The sequence below is a fragment of the Leptosomus discolor genome, chromosome 7, assembly GCF_034619465.1.
Source record: "Leptosomus discolor isolate bLepDis1 chromosome 7, bLepDis1.hap2, whole genome shotgun sequence".
Taxonomy (NCBI): domain Eukaryota; kingdom Metazoa; phylum Chordata; class Aves; order Leptosomiformes; family Leptosomidae; genus Leptosomus; species Leptosomus discolor.
Window position 1 is genome coordinate 21,365,605 of NC_141397.1, and position 16,173 is coordinate 21,381,777.

The 16,173-nt window shown below is 41.7% G+C and overlaps 1 protein-coding gene across 1 annotated transcript in view; it reads right to left on the reverse strand.

Moving 5' to 3' along the window:
- Positions 1-16,173, reverse strand: part of CPNE4 (copine 4) — a 188,421-nt gene that overhangs the window by 117,947 nt on the left and 54,301 nt on the right. The window contains exon 2 of the mRNA XM_086468413.1: positions 1,364-1,543. Coding sequence (XP_086324539.1) covers positions 1,364-1,543 — 180 coding nt within the window. The remainder of the gene's footprint in view (positions 1-1,363; positions 1,544-16,173) is intronic.

The window sequence follows — 16,173 nt, forward strand, 5'->3', positions numbered from 1 at the left end:
ATGTTCAGGCGTCCTGGTTTGGCTGGGACAGAATCACAGCCCAGCCATGCCGGGCAGGCCATTACCAGTTTTGAGTCAGCCAGGGCAGCTGACCTGAGTTAGCTACAGGGGTAGCCCACACCGTAATGTCACGGTTATTATAGAGAGGGAAGGTTTTCTGAGGAAGGGGAGCTCCTGTGGGTTTCCTACCAGGGTTCCTTCTCTTCCTCAAGGCTGCTGTCCTGTTGATTGAAACTGCTGCATATTCATTTGGCTCAGTATAACTTTGTATACCTTTCTTGACATTGCTGTATTAAATCGGTTTTCACTTCAACCCATGAGACTTTCCTCCTTTTCCCAGTTCCTCTTCCTGGCTGGTGAGGGGTCATCGGGTGATAGAGCAACTGTTACAGTTTAGCCCTGGGTAGGGACTAAGTGTAGACATCGGGTTACAAACTTATGAGCACAGCAAAGGTCAGTCTAAATGAAAGTACTGCCTGGTCTTGTCACGCAAGCTACCACAAAGTGTAGAGCAAATTCACCCTCGGTTTAGTGAAACTGAGACCATCCTTGGCATTGCCATTGTGGAGAGAGCTGAGATCTGTGTTATGAGACCCTGTGCAACAAAAACTCTGCCAGTTAGAAATAAACGGTGATGCCTGGGACACTGTCAGCAATATAGGAATTCACCACAGACCTGGCTCTGATGACCTTTAGATATCAGTCCTGTGGGTAGGACTCACCACCCTTAAATTTAGTCATCTAAAAATTTAGGTATCTACTCTAAGCCAACTGTCTAGGCTCTCCTGAGCAGGGGAAAGACAGGTATCTCCTGAATACAATTTATCCAAATCTATGATGGGTGTCTCATGTGGAACGAATCAACTGCTGGAACTGTTTTTCTCCACTGAACTAAAGATGGAAATGAGAAGAGCAACTTAATCTAGACACCTACCTGTTGGATGACAGAGTCAGGGAAATGAATGCAACCTTATCTATTTGCCACATCACCAGGCACTACCCTCTGTGAATACAGTGATTTGTAAGCATTCCTTGGACTTGGAACTTGCTTTAAATCCCATGTAACATTAGGAACAATAACGCTCTCCCAAATCAGTGTATTTCTGAACACTAGTGTAATGAGCCTGGGCTCTTACTGTACAAGGCCAGTCACTGATGCTCAGTTTCCTATAGCACTGGCTGAAGCTATACTACAGCAGTAAATCAAACTAGCAAAATTTCTTAATTATCCTGTTCAAAGCACTGATTAAGAATTTTGTCATGAATGACAAATCTCACCCATCAGTCATTTAACATAGCGATGTATTTCATATATATACAAAAGATGAGCAATGAGGGGGGGAAAAACGGCAGTGATACCTACTTGCCCAAGAGTGCACTCCATGCCGCCAAGAAAATCTGCTTCCTTCAGGCCATTGTGATTGCTGCTAATGTCATGGACTTCAAACCGCAGTCGCTGCACCTCTTCAAAATAGAAGTCCACCGTGAACAGCTTGGAGAAGACAGGATTTATACAGGTTCGAATCACTTCTGTCCTGTCAACCTGCCAAATGGAAAAGAGGTCATATGAGTGGTTTCTCTTTCTACCCGTGGTGGACTACAATAAGCTCCTCGAATACAGTTTGCTCATTTATCAGGACTGACAGCTGTGACTGTGGCCATGGACACTACCATTTGTATGGGCAGAAGCAGCTGCCATTTCTGTGCAGGGCTGGCCATATGCACAAGGTAAGGCCAATTTCCCTTGCCTCTCCTTTCTAGCAAGTCTTTGGTAGATATTGGTAGGAACCCAGGGCACAGTCTGCAGACTCCTTTGCAGGGTAAGCAATGACTACCCCATGTCGGATATACTAGACGGCAGAGTCGGGGGCTGTACATAGGCAAAACCGCTGTTTTGTGCTAGACTAGTAACTGGGAAAGTAACTATAGAATAACTATAGAATTTACATCTCCAGCAGCACCCATACATCATTATAAAACAGCAGCAGAGCAATAAGATTTTATCAAACTCAATGGAAAAGCAAGAAAAAACCCCAGTAATTACTCATTTTGGACAACTTGCATGATTAAGGAGCGGAGAACTGAATCCATGGCAAACAACTTTTCTTAAAAATATATCAATTTTTCCACCTTGCTAAGTTGCATTACAAGAATCTGATGGATTATACGCTACTTATTCCTACCCCTGAGCCTTAAAACTGCTAAAGAAACACCATCAAATCTAAATTGCTATTTTTTCAAAAAAGTGCTCACACAGTACTTTCTATTTGTCTTAAAATGTGGCACTTGGGCTTCCTATTCTTGACGTAGGCCTTTGCTAATTTTCATTATGATGCATTATTGATGACATCATAAGTAGTGAAGCAATTTCCTTTTTTCCGCTCTCTTAGCTCTGGCACAGAAGTACCCTAATAATTCTGTAAAATTAAAGGAGCTGATCCTAAAATGAAGCAGCACTTCGGCACATCAGTCACTAGACAGGAGGTGGCTGGTGTGCCATGGACAGACAAATTAAATTGCTCAGAGGAAGAGTGATGAGATCCTTTGTCTGATTCCTGATCAGGAACATCTGTTGTGCAAATAATGACAGCGGCTTGCTTTCTTTTCTGAGTTTATAATGCATTAGCCTTGCTAGTAGTTATTGGCAAGGACACAAAGAGTCAAGCAACTCAAAAGCAGGGGAAAAAAAAAAAAAAGCAGCTCCTGGTAGCACGGATTTATTTTAGTGATCATCAAAGGTGTCAGATTGACAGCTCTAACAGCTGAAGCCCTTTAGCCTATCATCAAACAGAAGCTACCAGTCATCAAACAGATGCAAACCAGTGCTAACATTGCTGTCTTCTCACACAGCTGTGTCAATGTGTTCTGACTATGCTGAGACCACCACAAAAAGGAAAGCAGTCTTACTCACAAATTCAATTATTAATCTCTTTGCTTAAACTAGCTAAAAATGATGGTTATGACAACAGTGTTGAAAGCATAATCAGAATAACATAAGTGAGAATGGATACCAGCTATCTTCATTCAGGTGCTTAGCCTATCTCAAAATGTTTTGATCTCCACTTGCAATCAACGTGACTTGAAATCACCATTACTGCTACAATATTCTGTATGTCAGATGATCAGTCAGTTCAATGGGACATCCCTGAGATCACTTCTAAGTGGAAAGTGATTCGATCTGCTTGCAGAAGAGCAGTCATCTCATGAAATAGCGCAACAGCAGATCCAATAATCAAAACATTTAAATGATCAGTTTTAAATTTTTCTTCATAGCCACAGCAATTTCCTAAACTCATTCCTTGTAAGTGTATAAATGGTTAATTTAATGGCATAATTTTAATTGCTTCATAGGTGTGGCAGCTCTCCTCTGGGAGTAACTGAAGCTTCTCTGTTATTGTTTCTCCTCACCTCTACTTTGCTGCTGGAATGTGCGGAAATGGTTCTCCACTGCGAAACGCAGAAAGATTTACGCTTGTGCTCAACATAGGTTAAATATGTGACTAAGGGAGTGAAGTGCCTGAAAATGGAGGCACAGGTCTGCACACAGGGACATTAAGAATTTCAATCTCACATAGCGGTAAGACACTGTTTGCTTTTTTCAGCCTGTGATTGACTGACATCCTTCCCTTGACAGATACAGTACTGAAATACAGCCATTTCACTGAATTTCCCGAGTCTTCCCACATTATTGAGATCATACGTCAAGCTAGCATGTCAGAGCATGGCATTATGTGAGAAAAATCTATATCGAAAGAAGCAATGCCAACAGCTCCACAAGCGATATAATACTCATGCCTCTCTCAGCAGTCAGCAGCATGCAATAGCATTAGCCCTGTTAGTCTACCTTGTTTCCAGTTTGCTTTGTCAGCGTATTGCACAGCTACCCTACCCTTCGGCTAGAAAGTCTGAAAGGGTCCTTAGCACGGGAAGCCTGGGTCCATTTTCTCATTTTGATTACTGTGCAGCAGGGCTTAGCACCGATAACCAGCTGGAGTGACTTGTGACGAAGAAGCAGTGGTGAACAGGACAGTTCAATAAATTCATTCACTAACTCTCATGGAATGCTCTAGGTTAAAAGATGCTATACAAACACAAGCTATAATCTCCATTTGACTCCTGTCACTTATTAGAGGCTGTTCTTTCTTGAGTATTTTGTCTTTCATGTTCAATTGTAAGGCCTTAAAATTGTCTTTAGAAATGCTGGATGAGCGTGAAACCTTCATGAAAACTGGTGAGAATGCTACTGCTAGGTGTGGTTTCATACTGATAATTATCAAGGAGGTCATGATCTACAGTGTTGCAGACACTTAATAAAAAAAAAAAGCTGACTTGTTTTTGACCACCACAACTTATCCCAATACCTGCAGGACCTGTTTCATTTCAGTCAAAAACAGGTGTCATGTTCCATGCTAACCCAAAACACAGGTCCATAGCAGCCTGACAAGATGCTGACCTCATGCCATACGTTCTCAATCCTGTTGTCACCCAAAATCAGTAATGGCACTTCTACTTGCATGGATGATGAAGGCTCAAATACTTAAAGAAAACACAGTTCAGCTTTGACCAGCCTCATCAACTGAACATTCAGAAAGCTAGCACTTCTCAGCCTAAATGCTCTCCAAAACACAACAAAGAACACCAGCAGCACATTAAATCTCCATTGCTTTTGCAGAAGAGAGCTTTTAAGTCCGACAACAGCATGTTATATGCAAGTGGAACTTACACTTTTGGTTTTGTTACAGAAAACACCAAACTCTTGGGCAACCTAGTCCTGAAGGCAGGTAGGTTTCTCAACAGGACATCGACGGGGGTCATGCCCACAGCTTTAGGATTTGCTGATGCCTGACATACAAGCCATCTGTTATTTCTGGACTTTGCTAGAACAAGGAATTTCTCCAAATTATTAAAGCAAAACGAATTTTCAGAAGAAACAATTGACAGCTACATGAACCTTTGGGCTATGCCAACAGTTAAAATTTACCTTAAAAAGAGTAGTGCTTCAGCTGACACCACGATCTGAACATCTGCTTCATGGTACAGCTTTACCTGCACTTTCCCTTCAAGGACAATTTATACTGAGAAATGGACTTGCATCTTCACCTCCTGGGAGGGACTCACGCTGCTTTCCCGCTTGAACTCTGTAGGCCCTTGTCACTCCACAGAAGGTGGCACCCTGCTGAGCAGCCAGGATTACTTGGCAGGCCCATCTGGATGCAACCACCCTGGGAGCTTCCCCTTGGGTATTATGAATGACATAAAAACACCAAAGTAGGCCTCCACAGCTTAAAGCACCATCTCAAAAGCAGGAATTAAAATACAGAAAAGAAAAGGACTACTTGCTTTTGAATTCTTGCTTCTGAATGCTCTTCTCAAACCTGGAAGCTGGGTTTGAAATTTATTTTCTCTCTGTACAACTTACCATGGATGGACAGTTAGCAGAAATGTTTGCCTGCTTCCCCGTTGACCCACCATCACTGCTGAAGAACTGCAGAACCATCTTTGCAGTCAGATAGCATCAAATTAAAGGAAGCTCAGAAGACAGATGAACAAATACTAAAATTCAGGCTTCTTATGCTTATGTTTGCATCTTTTGTCTGTGAGCTACTGAAAAGCAGTGAGCTTTGCAGAACTGTGACAAACATGGTAATTTCAGCAAAGAAACAATTCTTCATCCTAGCTAAAATTTCACCGGTGAAGAAGTAATTCGATGGTTAAAGTACATGCTGAGGATCTCCTCTTTATCTTCCACCATTAGTTGAAAAATGAAGTTAAGGAAAAACAGCTAGCTTGAGGGGCATTTTTTTTCTTCTATCAAAATTAGATGAAGTATAAGCTATTACGTATACAAGGATCAAAAAGGATTAGGTAGAAGCTTACTATCACCTGGTATTTAAGGCTTTCAAGTGACCATAAGCACAGCTTTCTCAGCATGCCCTTGGGAACCAAGGAAACTGGCTCTACAGGACCTGAAGCTCTGCCCCTCAAGGCTATGCTTCAGCTTTTAGCACAGATCAGCTGTGTGGGGAACTCAGTGTCCCACACAGGTAATGTGCCCATCTGCTCTCCACTGTATTTCTAGCAAACATGTAACTAGCACAAACCAACACGTTTTCAGTGGTTGTTACTTGACATCTTTGAGGTAAAGAACAGCCAGGAGACAAAGGGCTGTGGAGAATTCACTGTCTTCTCAACAAAAGGACAATTCTTTGGGGGAAATTTTAATCAGGCTTATAAAACAGCATGGCAATGCTACAGTCAATAATGATACAGCTGTCTCATGAACTAAGGAAAATCTTTGGTCTACAGAACTATGGTCTGAAAATTTATACTGGTGCTGCATTTCCTTAAGAGTTTTCAAAAAATTAGTTGAAAAGCCATAAACATGCAAATTCCATTAAACAGAGAGCAGGTGCTGCTATTCAGCCCAAAGCATGCTTTTTGTGGCTGTTACATTTTTAGCATGTTCTTAGACCAACAAATAAATAAATCCACTGTTCCCTGTACATTTTACAGGCTAACAAGGGAAAACCAAGAGGCTGTATTTTCAGTAGAAATCATTAAGTCAAGAAGAATCACATCTGCCAGCTGAGATGACAAAATGTACAGAGGTGAAGGGGTAGCATTACTTTTAGGTCATCTGAATTTTAACAAGACCAAAAATTTCCGTGATACAGTACCTTACATGAAAATTCGATACCAAGCAGAAAGCAATTTACACTTTGCTTGGTGGCTCCTGAGGAAGTTATTATTTTTTTTTTATTATTATTAACAGTGTTTTCACACCATCACAGCTCTATCCCACAAACGAAAAGTCATTGCAAAGGTCACCATAATTTGTAGCACTTGTTTTCAGTTTAATTGATGTTTGAAAAAAATAAAAAGAAACCAATAGGTCTTTCACTTTTTACGCAACGGAGCTCAAAGCTAATCACAATCTTGACAATGTCAGCAAAAACCTGGGTGCAGGTAGGCTGGAAGAGAAGCATATAAAGTGAATGGCATGGAAATTACCTGCAGGTACTTTCTTTTTTTTATGTGATATAACTATTATCATAGAATCATAGAATAGTTTGGGTTGGAACGGACCTTAAAGACCTTCTAGCTCCAAGCCTGATGCCATGGGCAGGGAGACCTTCCACCAGACCGGGTTGCTCAAAGCCCCATCCAGCCTGGCCTTGAACACTGCCAGGGAGGGGGCAGCCACAGCTTCTCTGGGCAACCTGTGCCAGTGTCTCACCACCCCCGCAGGGAAGAATTTCTTTCTCTTATCTAGCCTAAATCTACCCTCTTTCAGTTTAAAGGCGTTACCCCTTGTCCTATCACTACATGTCCTTGTAAAAAGCCCTCTGCAGGCCCTCTTTAAGTACTGGAAGGCTGCTACAGGGTCTCCTTGGAGCCTTCTCTTCTCCAGGCTGAACAACGTCTCAGCCTGTCCTCACAGGGGAGGTGCTCCAACCCCCGATCATCTTCATGGCCCTCCTTTGGAGCCACTCGAGCAGGTCCATGTCTTTCTTGTGCTGGGAGCCCCAGAGCTGAACACAGCACTGCAGGTGGGGTCTCATGAGAGCAAAGTAGAAGGGGAGAATCACCTCCCTTGACCTGCTGGCCATGCTTCTTATGATGCAGCCCTGGACACGGTTCGCCTTCTGGGCTGCAAATTCAAATTGCCGGGTCACATTGAGCTTCTTGTCAACCAACACCCCCAAGTCCTTCTCCTCAGGGCTGCTCTCCATCCATTTTCCACCCAGCCTGTATTATGCTTGGGATTGCCCAGACGTTAAATAGTTATATTAGGTAGCTTGTAAACCTCTAAGTCACAAGCATGAAGACCTGCTTTCAAGCACTGGAAAAACACAACACATAGAAACAGCCCAGGCCTTAAGGGTCTCCAGCCTAAACAATTGGAGTTACAGTAAAAGCAGCATCATTATTTCCTTCATCCTTCATTAAGAAAGCCCACTTCTCTGTTCAGGACCACTGACTGGTCTCTGCTTAATTAATTTTAATTTCCCAACTGCTTTTCATTGCTCTGAAGCAGGAAATAGATAAATTGCAATATGTACTATGTATAAATTCTTTGAAAAGTTCCTGGATGGAGCTTGCCTTATACACTCATAGCTTTTAAAAGAAGACAGAAATACAATTGTTGATAGCTACTTGCATATAGTTTCTCTCATACACTCAGAAACTAAATACAATGTAGTTAGAATAGCCACTGTGCAGATGAGTACTTAATATCTGCACTTGAGGACCTACACTGATGCTGGGCAGGCTCCCAGCCAGTACAGGTTTCAGAGTCTCATCTGAGCAACCTCAAGCTCTCACAGTTAGAAAACCTGCAAAAAACTGTGGGTGCAATGCAGGCTAACTCCTAGTGGCAGATAAATTTTGGTAACGATATTCAGGAGCTGAATGGGGAAACAGATTCTGCTAGGATGGGAGAGAGTGATGCTCAATCCCCAGTATGAAAAAAGTAGGACCTAAACTTGTTTAGAGCCCTTGTGCCAAGGGAATTCCAGTTTTCTGGAACAAAAGAGATCTCTGGGGAAGATACTCAGCAACCTTTAACTTTAGGACCATTTGCAGGAGTTGTCATTGATCCATTAGTAAGTCTGGGCTTTCTAGCTTGCATAAAGATAGTGGAAGGTACAAAGGTATCCCTCCCACTCACTGTCATTTAGGAAAGCTCAGATATGAGAGACAAAAAGCAAGTGCTCAACTCATGCATTAATGTGTAGTCACACTGTCCCTGAATGCACTATAGATACCCACTTTTAGTTTACCCTCCTCTGGAAAGAAATTCCATTTCTTGAAATTTAATTTCATTCAAATAGTTCTGGGAGTTAGAGGACACAGTCTTCTCAGCCTAATGTCACAAATCTCAAATCTTTTTCCATATAGTCCACTGTATGGACTGCAATGAAAACAAACAGATTAAAATTGTTACTTTGTTGGGAGACTTTCATGTAATCCCTTGGATCTCTAATTGCTTTCCTGATAAAACTGCTGGTGGGACTTCATCTGCATTTGTCAGTGCTGGGAGATCTGTTCTTCCATGATTCTGTGAGTTTTATTTGGATGACATTGACGCAACATGGATAGATTCTGCCCCACTATTTCCTACCAACCGTATTTCAAATAAACACTTCCAAATAAAAATAAAAAGCGTGTAAAATAATAAAAACACCATATAAAAATATTAAACATCAACATGTTAGTATCAATGTTAGTTAATTTATATTGATATATTATGTGTGATATAAAAATATTAAAATGTTTAAAATATTAAATCACACTTAAAACACTTCTTACATTTATTTTACAAAGGACTAAAAGGGTCATTTGGCCTAGTGGTAAACTGCAAAGCAACAAATACGTACACACTTGGCAGAAAACTACACCTGGCACATGTGGTTTAACCCAGGCAGTGTGTCCTACTTATTGTGTCCCTATAAGTATGGAGACAGTCAGGCATTTTCCAGAGAAAGAGTGTGTCAACTGGAACATGAACTTAGGTTAAACAAGAAGTTTGGAGGCTTCGTCAGCCACAGGGGTTTGATGAAACTTTTGCCTGAAAGGGTTTGAAAATAACCCAGCTGCTCCTCCTGGACATCAGAGGTTCAGACCAAAGTCTCCACTCTATCTGATTCAGACCAAAAATGCTGACTTTAGTCCTTCACACCACTGGCGACCATCTTAGCCACCAGGCTGCTGGCTGTTTCACACAGCTCCCTCTGCGTTCTGTTTTCTATAAATTATAAAATACTCACTGTCCCAGAGAAACAGATTGCAACCACGTCCCACCACATGACTTCACCTCTCCTCACCCTAAGAAATGCCTTAAAATGACACATACAGTCTTCAGTTTGCTTGACATGCGAATGCAGTGCCAGAGTGCCGGCAGTGGGGGAACGCCAGCCGACCCTCAGCACCAGTGCTGGTCCCATCACACAGTGCGTGTGGCCAGGAAGGGTCACCGGGACCCCGGCACAGCAGTGCCTCTGGGTCATGGAGCCCCAACGGCCAAACATATGCACACACATCACTGGCTAATCCCCGACCTGTCCTGGCCTCTCGAACTCACCACTGTCTCAGCTCGGCTGCACTGACTCTTCTCTGTCTGCCGGCTCATTAAGGGGAAGCACCGACGGGCAGAGGGGCTGGTGAACTGCTGAACTGAGACCACCTCCCCGAGGAAGCTCCTCGCCTGGGAAGGAGGAAACCCCAGACTGTCATCTGCAAAGGCTTTCACTGACTGCCTGGCCAGTCCAGGCTCAGGGATGCTAAGGAAAGCGTGTGCGCCAGTTTCAATTTGCCTCCTATGAATTAAGAGTTGGCATAAAGCATGGAATAGCAAAGAACTCCAGCCCTGAAATTTTAACTGAGGACAAACATAAATGCTGCAGCTTCTCTGAGCCTAATTACAGAACTTCTTCTGTATGTAAAACCTGTAAAATATAAAGCTTTTTACATCTATTGACCTTGTGTTACAAAAGACAATGCTCCTTGCACCAGCTGCTGCACTGTAAATATTTGAGCCAGTTCTGAAGACCCAGTTGCAGAACATTTCAGTGAACCTGAAAAGCACAATGTCTCTTTAGAGCACATCATTAATGCAGCATAAGTTAAGGTCTTTCCAATGACCAATGGCTAAATGGACTGAACAGTGAGAGGAGCATGTTAATGTAGCGAGAGAGAAATAACTACCTTTTTTAGAAGATATTTTACATTTTCTTACATTTAACATGGAACACTTGTAATTCTGAATTTTTGTGTGTAATATTTTGAGTCTGCTAGAGATCAGAAGGACAAGTCTGAAGAGAGAACGTCACTTGAGGTATGCTTGGGCAAAAGACTTGGGCAACTTTTTCATGAGCAACTGAACACCGTGCAAAGCAGCACAAGGATTTAATCACACCTGGAGCCTCCAGGGTGTCTTCCCCTGGGTGCTCAAGGACCTTCTCATCTTTTGGCCCCTGCCTTGGATAGTGCTCATGCCTCAGCAGAGAGGATTATGCAAGCCCTTTCATTTGTATTCATGCTTAAGCCATGAAGGTGTTGTCATAGCTAGCTACAAGCTACCACTCAGAGGTGACCTAACACAATACCCTCTCAGGCACCCAAAAATTTAGGCTTACATTTCTGAATACCTAGCTACTTTAAAGCCTTGACTTTTATAACGATGTTTATTATTTTACGTAACTTGAGGTACACACAGTACTTTGGAGTGTAGTATCAATCTGTGAGACAGAGCGAGCACTTCCCAACAGGAGCTACCGCTTATTGTAAATGCTATGCCAGACCTTTGATGCTCTTCTTCAGCTGAGGTGGAGTGTGTGGCTCCATCGTCATACAGGAGCCTCTGTGCTGATGACATGTTGTGATCATAGTGTCATTGACAGGAGATTTTCCAAAGATGCGTGAGGACCCCTCCCTTTTTATCTCCAAAATCTGTTTGCTCTCCTTCCAGAAGTGTTTTGAGCAGATTTCTGTTCAATGTGAATCACCACTGTCCCTTTGATTTTACTGCCAGCTGCCATATACAGCAAGTTACAACAGCTCAAGAGCTACCTTTCTGCATTAACACCTGGCTGAAATGGATAAGAATGAGTTAAAGTTTTAAGAAAAAATTGAACATCCCCATAGACACTCTCCTAGTGAAGAAGCCCAGCAAACTCCTCAAGGCTCCCTTTGCACAAGGCGTGCAGCTGCTAGAGATCATATTTTGGAGGCCACCCCTTCCAGTGTGACCGTGGCCATGGACTGAGTTGCAGCAGGCAGCAATAAGAGTGTTGTACTCTCATCTGCACCAGCTTACCTCCTGCAGAGTCGTTAGAGACAAGCAATGATTATGCTACTCCTGCTAGAGGGTTCAGACAGCAAACCGAATTACTCATGCCAAAGCCCTTTATCTTATTCTGGTAATACCTTCAGAACCTTAACAATCATATAAAATTGTCAGCTATAGAAACTTTGGTATTAAAGAGTGCTTCTTCTGAGGCAGTCAACAGGTCTTGACCCAGCCATAAGTACCACACAAAAACCTCAGAGAAATCGCTCACTGGCAGGAAACATCCATGTGTTGTGCTCCCTGCATATTTAACAAGCACTCAGCAAACATCAACACAAGTGGATAATGACTCGCATCAACTCATGGGATAAGGTGCTGTAACCCACTCAGATGTGATTACACCTGCATAACAAAAAAGATAATTTATTTTTTTCACTGAAAATTCTGAATGCTGCCTCAAAGCTGAGCCCTGAAACCTGGATGCTAATTTATATCCCAAATACAGCTCAGATATGCAAAGACTCTGATGACTGCCATTTATTGTTCAACAACCTTCTTTTGATATTGAGAGCTTCAATCCAATCTTCTTAATTTACATGTTCCTGAGGACACAGGCTTTTTGTAAGGAACAAGACTGGTCCTTTGAAGTGGAAACAAAAATATTCACATATTATACCATTTAACTCCACTCTCCCCTAGCCACAAAATGGTAGTAAGCAGTGCATTGCCTGGCAGCAGTGTGAAAGTCAGGTAGATATGCAGCCATTTGAAAGCTCTTCAGCCATATATACTGCACACAGTTTTCCCCACAGATTAGAAAGCGAGCCTTGGGAATACAGGCCTTCACAATTTCACTGTTACTTGGTTGCTCCTTTTTAGTCTGCTTATAGGGAGAAACTAACAGGTTTTTTGGTTATTTTTGTGCAAGGGACAGTTTTTTGTCAAGGTATGTATCAATTACTTGGCTGCTTTTCCCATACAGATGATATTTTAACGTCTCCTGATCAGCTAAATTTTAAGTTCTTTACTTTAAAAGGAGATTCTGTTTTTAATATCCTTTTGATTCACAATGCAACGCATGATTGCCTGCACGACAGCAACAAAAAATGCTACAGCATTACTGGGTTTTCAAATACGATTTAAAATGTGCCAAGTACCTGAAGGTTGCTTTTTTTCAAATGCCATTTCTTGGGAATCCTCAATTCTTTACCAGAATATTGTGCACACACAATCAGATTCTGATGCAGCATTGGGCTACGAAGAAATTAATTCAAACTTACTCTAATCACGACACAAATTATTTCTTTGCTAATCCCACTTTTCATCACTCCAAAACTAACTTCCAGAATTAATTTTCAGTACTGCCACCTTTAGGCAATCTCACATCCAGGGCACCGGGCTTCCACAGCAATTATAGACATGTTTCTTCTTTGCCTGATGTCCTGGAGGGCAAAAGATTTCGAGTTTGACAAATGTGTGGTAGTGCCAGCCCGTTCAAAAAAAGTGCAGATGTTTGCTGCTCCTGAGCAGCAATTAAGCTTGCAAAGAAGAGTGCATGGCAGCACAGGGTTGATCAGGAGAGAAATCTGGCATCATACCATTTCTCAGGAACTTACAGGTTATTGAGAACAGAGAAAAATTAAGCGATGCGATGATCCTTTGCTCACTGAGTATCAGTGGGACTACATTATACTAAGTAGGAAATCTACACTGCTTCAGTAATTTGCTCTTTAATTAACTGACTATAAATAGTGGTTTGATTATTTATATTGAGAAAGATCTGCCTCATACACTCAGGTAAGTTAAGCATAACTAATATAGATTCTAATATGGGTTAATGAATTATGTCAATTGATACAGGCCTAGTTAAGTTGTTAGTTTAAGAAATTCACTTGCTAACAAAGTGCTCATAATTAAAGATTTATTAACTTACTTTTAATGTTGTAATTCAACTGCTAAATCAATTATATCATCGAGGCATTAGCTGCAGGAAGGCAATGCACTATTATGCAAGATACATATTTTTTTACCAGGCTTTCTTGAATTCCTACACCAGAAGTAACAATTTACAAGGCCCATTTAAACTAGCTTGAGCCTTCCCACGCAACTGGGGAATTTGGACCATGTGTTTGAATGACTGCCTAGAAAAATAACAGATTTCTCATGACTCATGTCCATTATAAGCAACTCTCATTCTTTCTTTCCTTTTACATATGCATCTTATTAAGCTCGTCAATGGGGCTGCCATTTGCTGAAAGCACAGCAGCCCAACAGCTTGATCCACTACCCAGGAACAGCAGTGGAAGCCTTTCTGCGAACTACTACAAAACCCAGGAAAACAGAATATGACGTTATTCGTTGTTCAGCCCCATTACACCCACAAGCACACATTCTGGCATTGAATAGTACACAACTAACTGATTAGAAGTGGAGAGCAAGCTTAGCTGAGCCGAATTACAGTTTTGCAGACAGCATACTATCAGACTCCTGGCTCGGGAGCTATTTGGTTTGCACTACTCTTGAAGGATCTCAGTGCATTTATCTGGGAATATCTATTCCAAAATGATTTCTGGAAAACAAAAGCCTTGTGATCAAGCCTGATATACATACATGCTACCCAAAGATACATAAACTTAATCTGACATGACCACAATTTTCCCTTCCCTGAGAACGACAGCAGCCAGGGATATCTTACGTACATGGACCTTTTTTTACTAAATCTGACTTGCCCACACAACCACTTTGGCAATAAGCAGCCCCAAGCTGCTTTCCGTAATGGCTGCAGCCACTCCTGGAAAGTGTTACAACTTTCAGCTGCTTGTAAACAAAATGCCTGACATGCACATACATCAGATATATACAGTGCACATGCATATCAATCTCTCTTATATTCACTGTGATTTATAAAAATGCATAGCTGTGAAGCAAGTTTGAATGTGCAGAGCACACCAAATCCACCCCTGGTACGCCTCTTGGCAACAGCAGGGATGTCAAGTGTTGACTTTTTCAACTAATAAGCACAAGATTTGATCATAGAAGACAAGTTAGTCTTGTGGGCATTTCTATTAAGTGAAAGTATCTACTCCTGTTTCCTACTATTACGTTCTACGTGTTATAAATACAGGCTTATTGGTGTAAATTATACATGCTCCATAATGACCCAATATTATACTGCTGATTGTATTAATTTAGAAAGGGAATTTTCAAGGGAGTTGGTTTCTCAAAAGTTTTAGTACCTTGTTATTTGAGGCCATAGGTATAGCAAAATAAGGAAGTTCTCTTGTGCACAGGAGAGCTTTGTTGAAAGGAGGTATCCCTTATCTGTGATATATACTCTTCAGCAGCTGATTTGCTACTTTATCAGGTGCCTTAGCAGATACAAGACAGTACACAGAGTTATGTCATGTCTTAACAAAATAACTTTGAATGTCTTCAATAGTTCATTTGCTGTGAAGAAAAAAGACAATTCAGCACTTACACCTGAATTTGCAAAAGCATCCTAATTATATCAATTAATTAAATACATCAGTCCATTTTAGAGGACTCTGTCTGTGATCCTGATCTGTAAATTCCTGAATCCGGTGCTTGAACCCAGCTCCTGCACCCGGTTCCTGTCTGATGCTGAGTCCAGCCTTGGACTGCCCCAGTGCCCGTCCTGCAGTGTCAGTGGTGAGGTATTGTCATTAGGGTGGGGAGAGCTCGTTTGATATTGGTTTTGTGTATATTTGTATATATTTAATTATTTTCTTATTTTTCTTATCTTTTATTGTTATCGATTCATTAAAGCTGTTCTAGTTTTCTTCTCCAATTCACACAACTCTCTCCATGATTAACTCTCTGTCTCCCTTCTGGGAGGGGAGAGGGGTTAATAGAGAGTGTCTGTCACTCAGTAGTGCTCAGTCCAGCCTCAACCCTCGACACTGAGCAACCTTCAGGTAAACCCCATGGAACTCATGGTGAGCCCCATGAAACTGCAGCCACTAGTGTCTACAATTCATAAGCAGTGTCAGCAGGATTTGATCTTAGTGGTAGACTAAAATTTAGTTATGACGGAAGTTATGAAGAAGCAGCTTGTAACAAGGCAGATTTTGACGGAGACTCGCCCAAGCTTAGTTCAGGGCTGTCCTTCTGAGGCTTGTATTAAGGCTGGCTCAAGGCACAGGCAGACATACAGGGATGAGAAAATACAGCTTCAAAATGAAAACACATCTTCAAAATGAAAACACTGAAATCTAAGGAGAATTATCTAGTAATTTGAAAACTGGATGACAGCAAACAACTAAAGTGGAAGTAACATTGATTTTTCTTAATCTCTTTATTTTTTTAATGATCTCCCGAGCTGGGAGGTTGATGCAATGTCCTGAAATGTTTGAAGCTGGCCT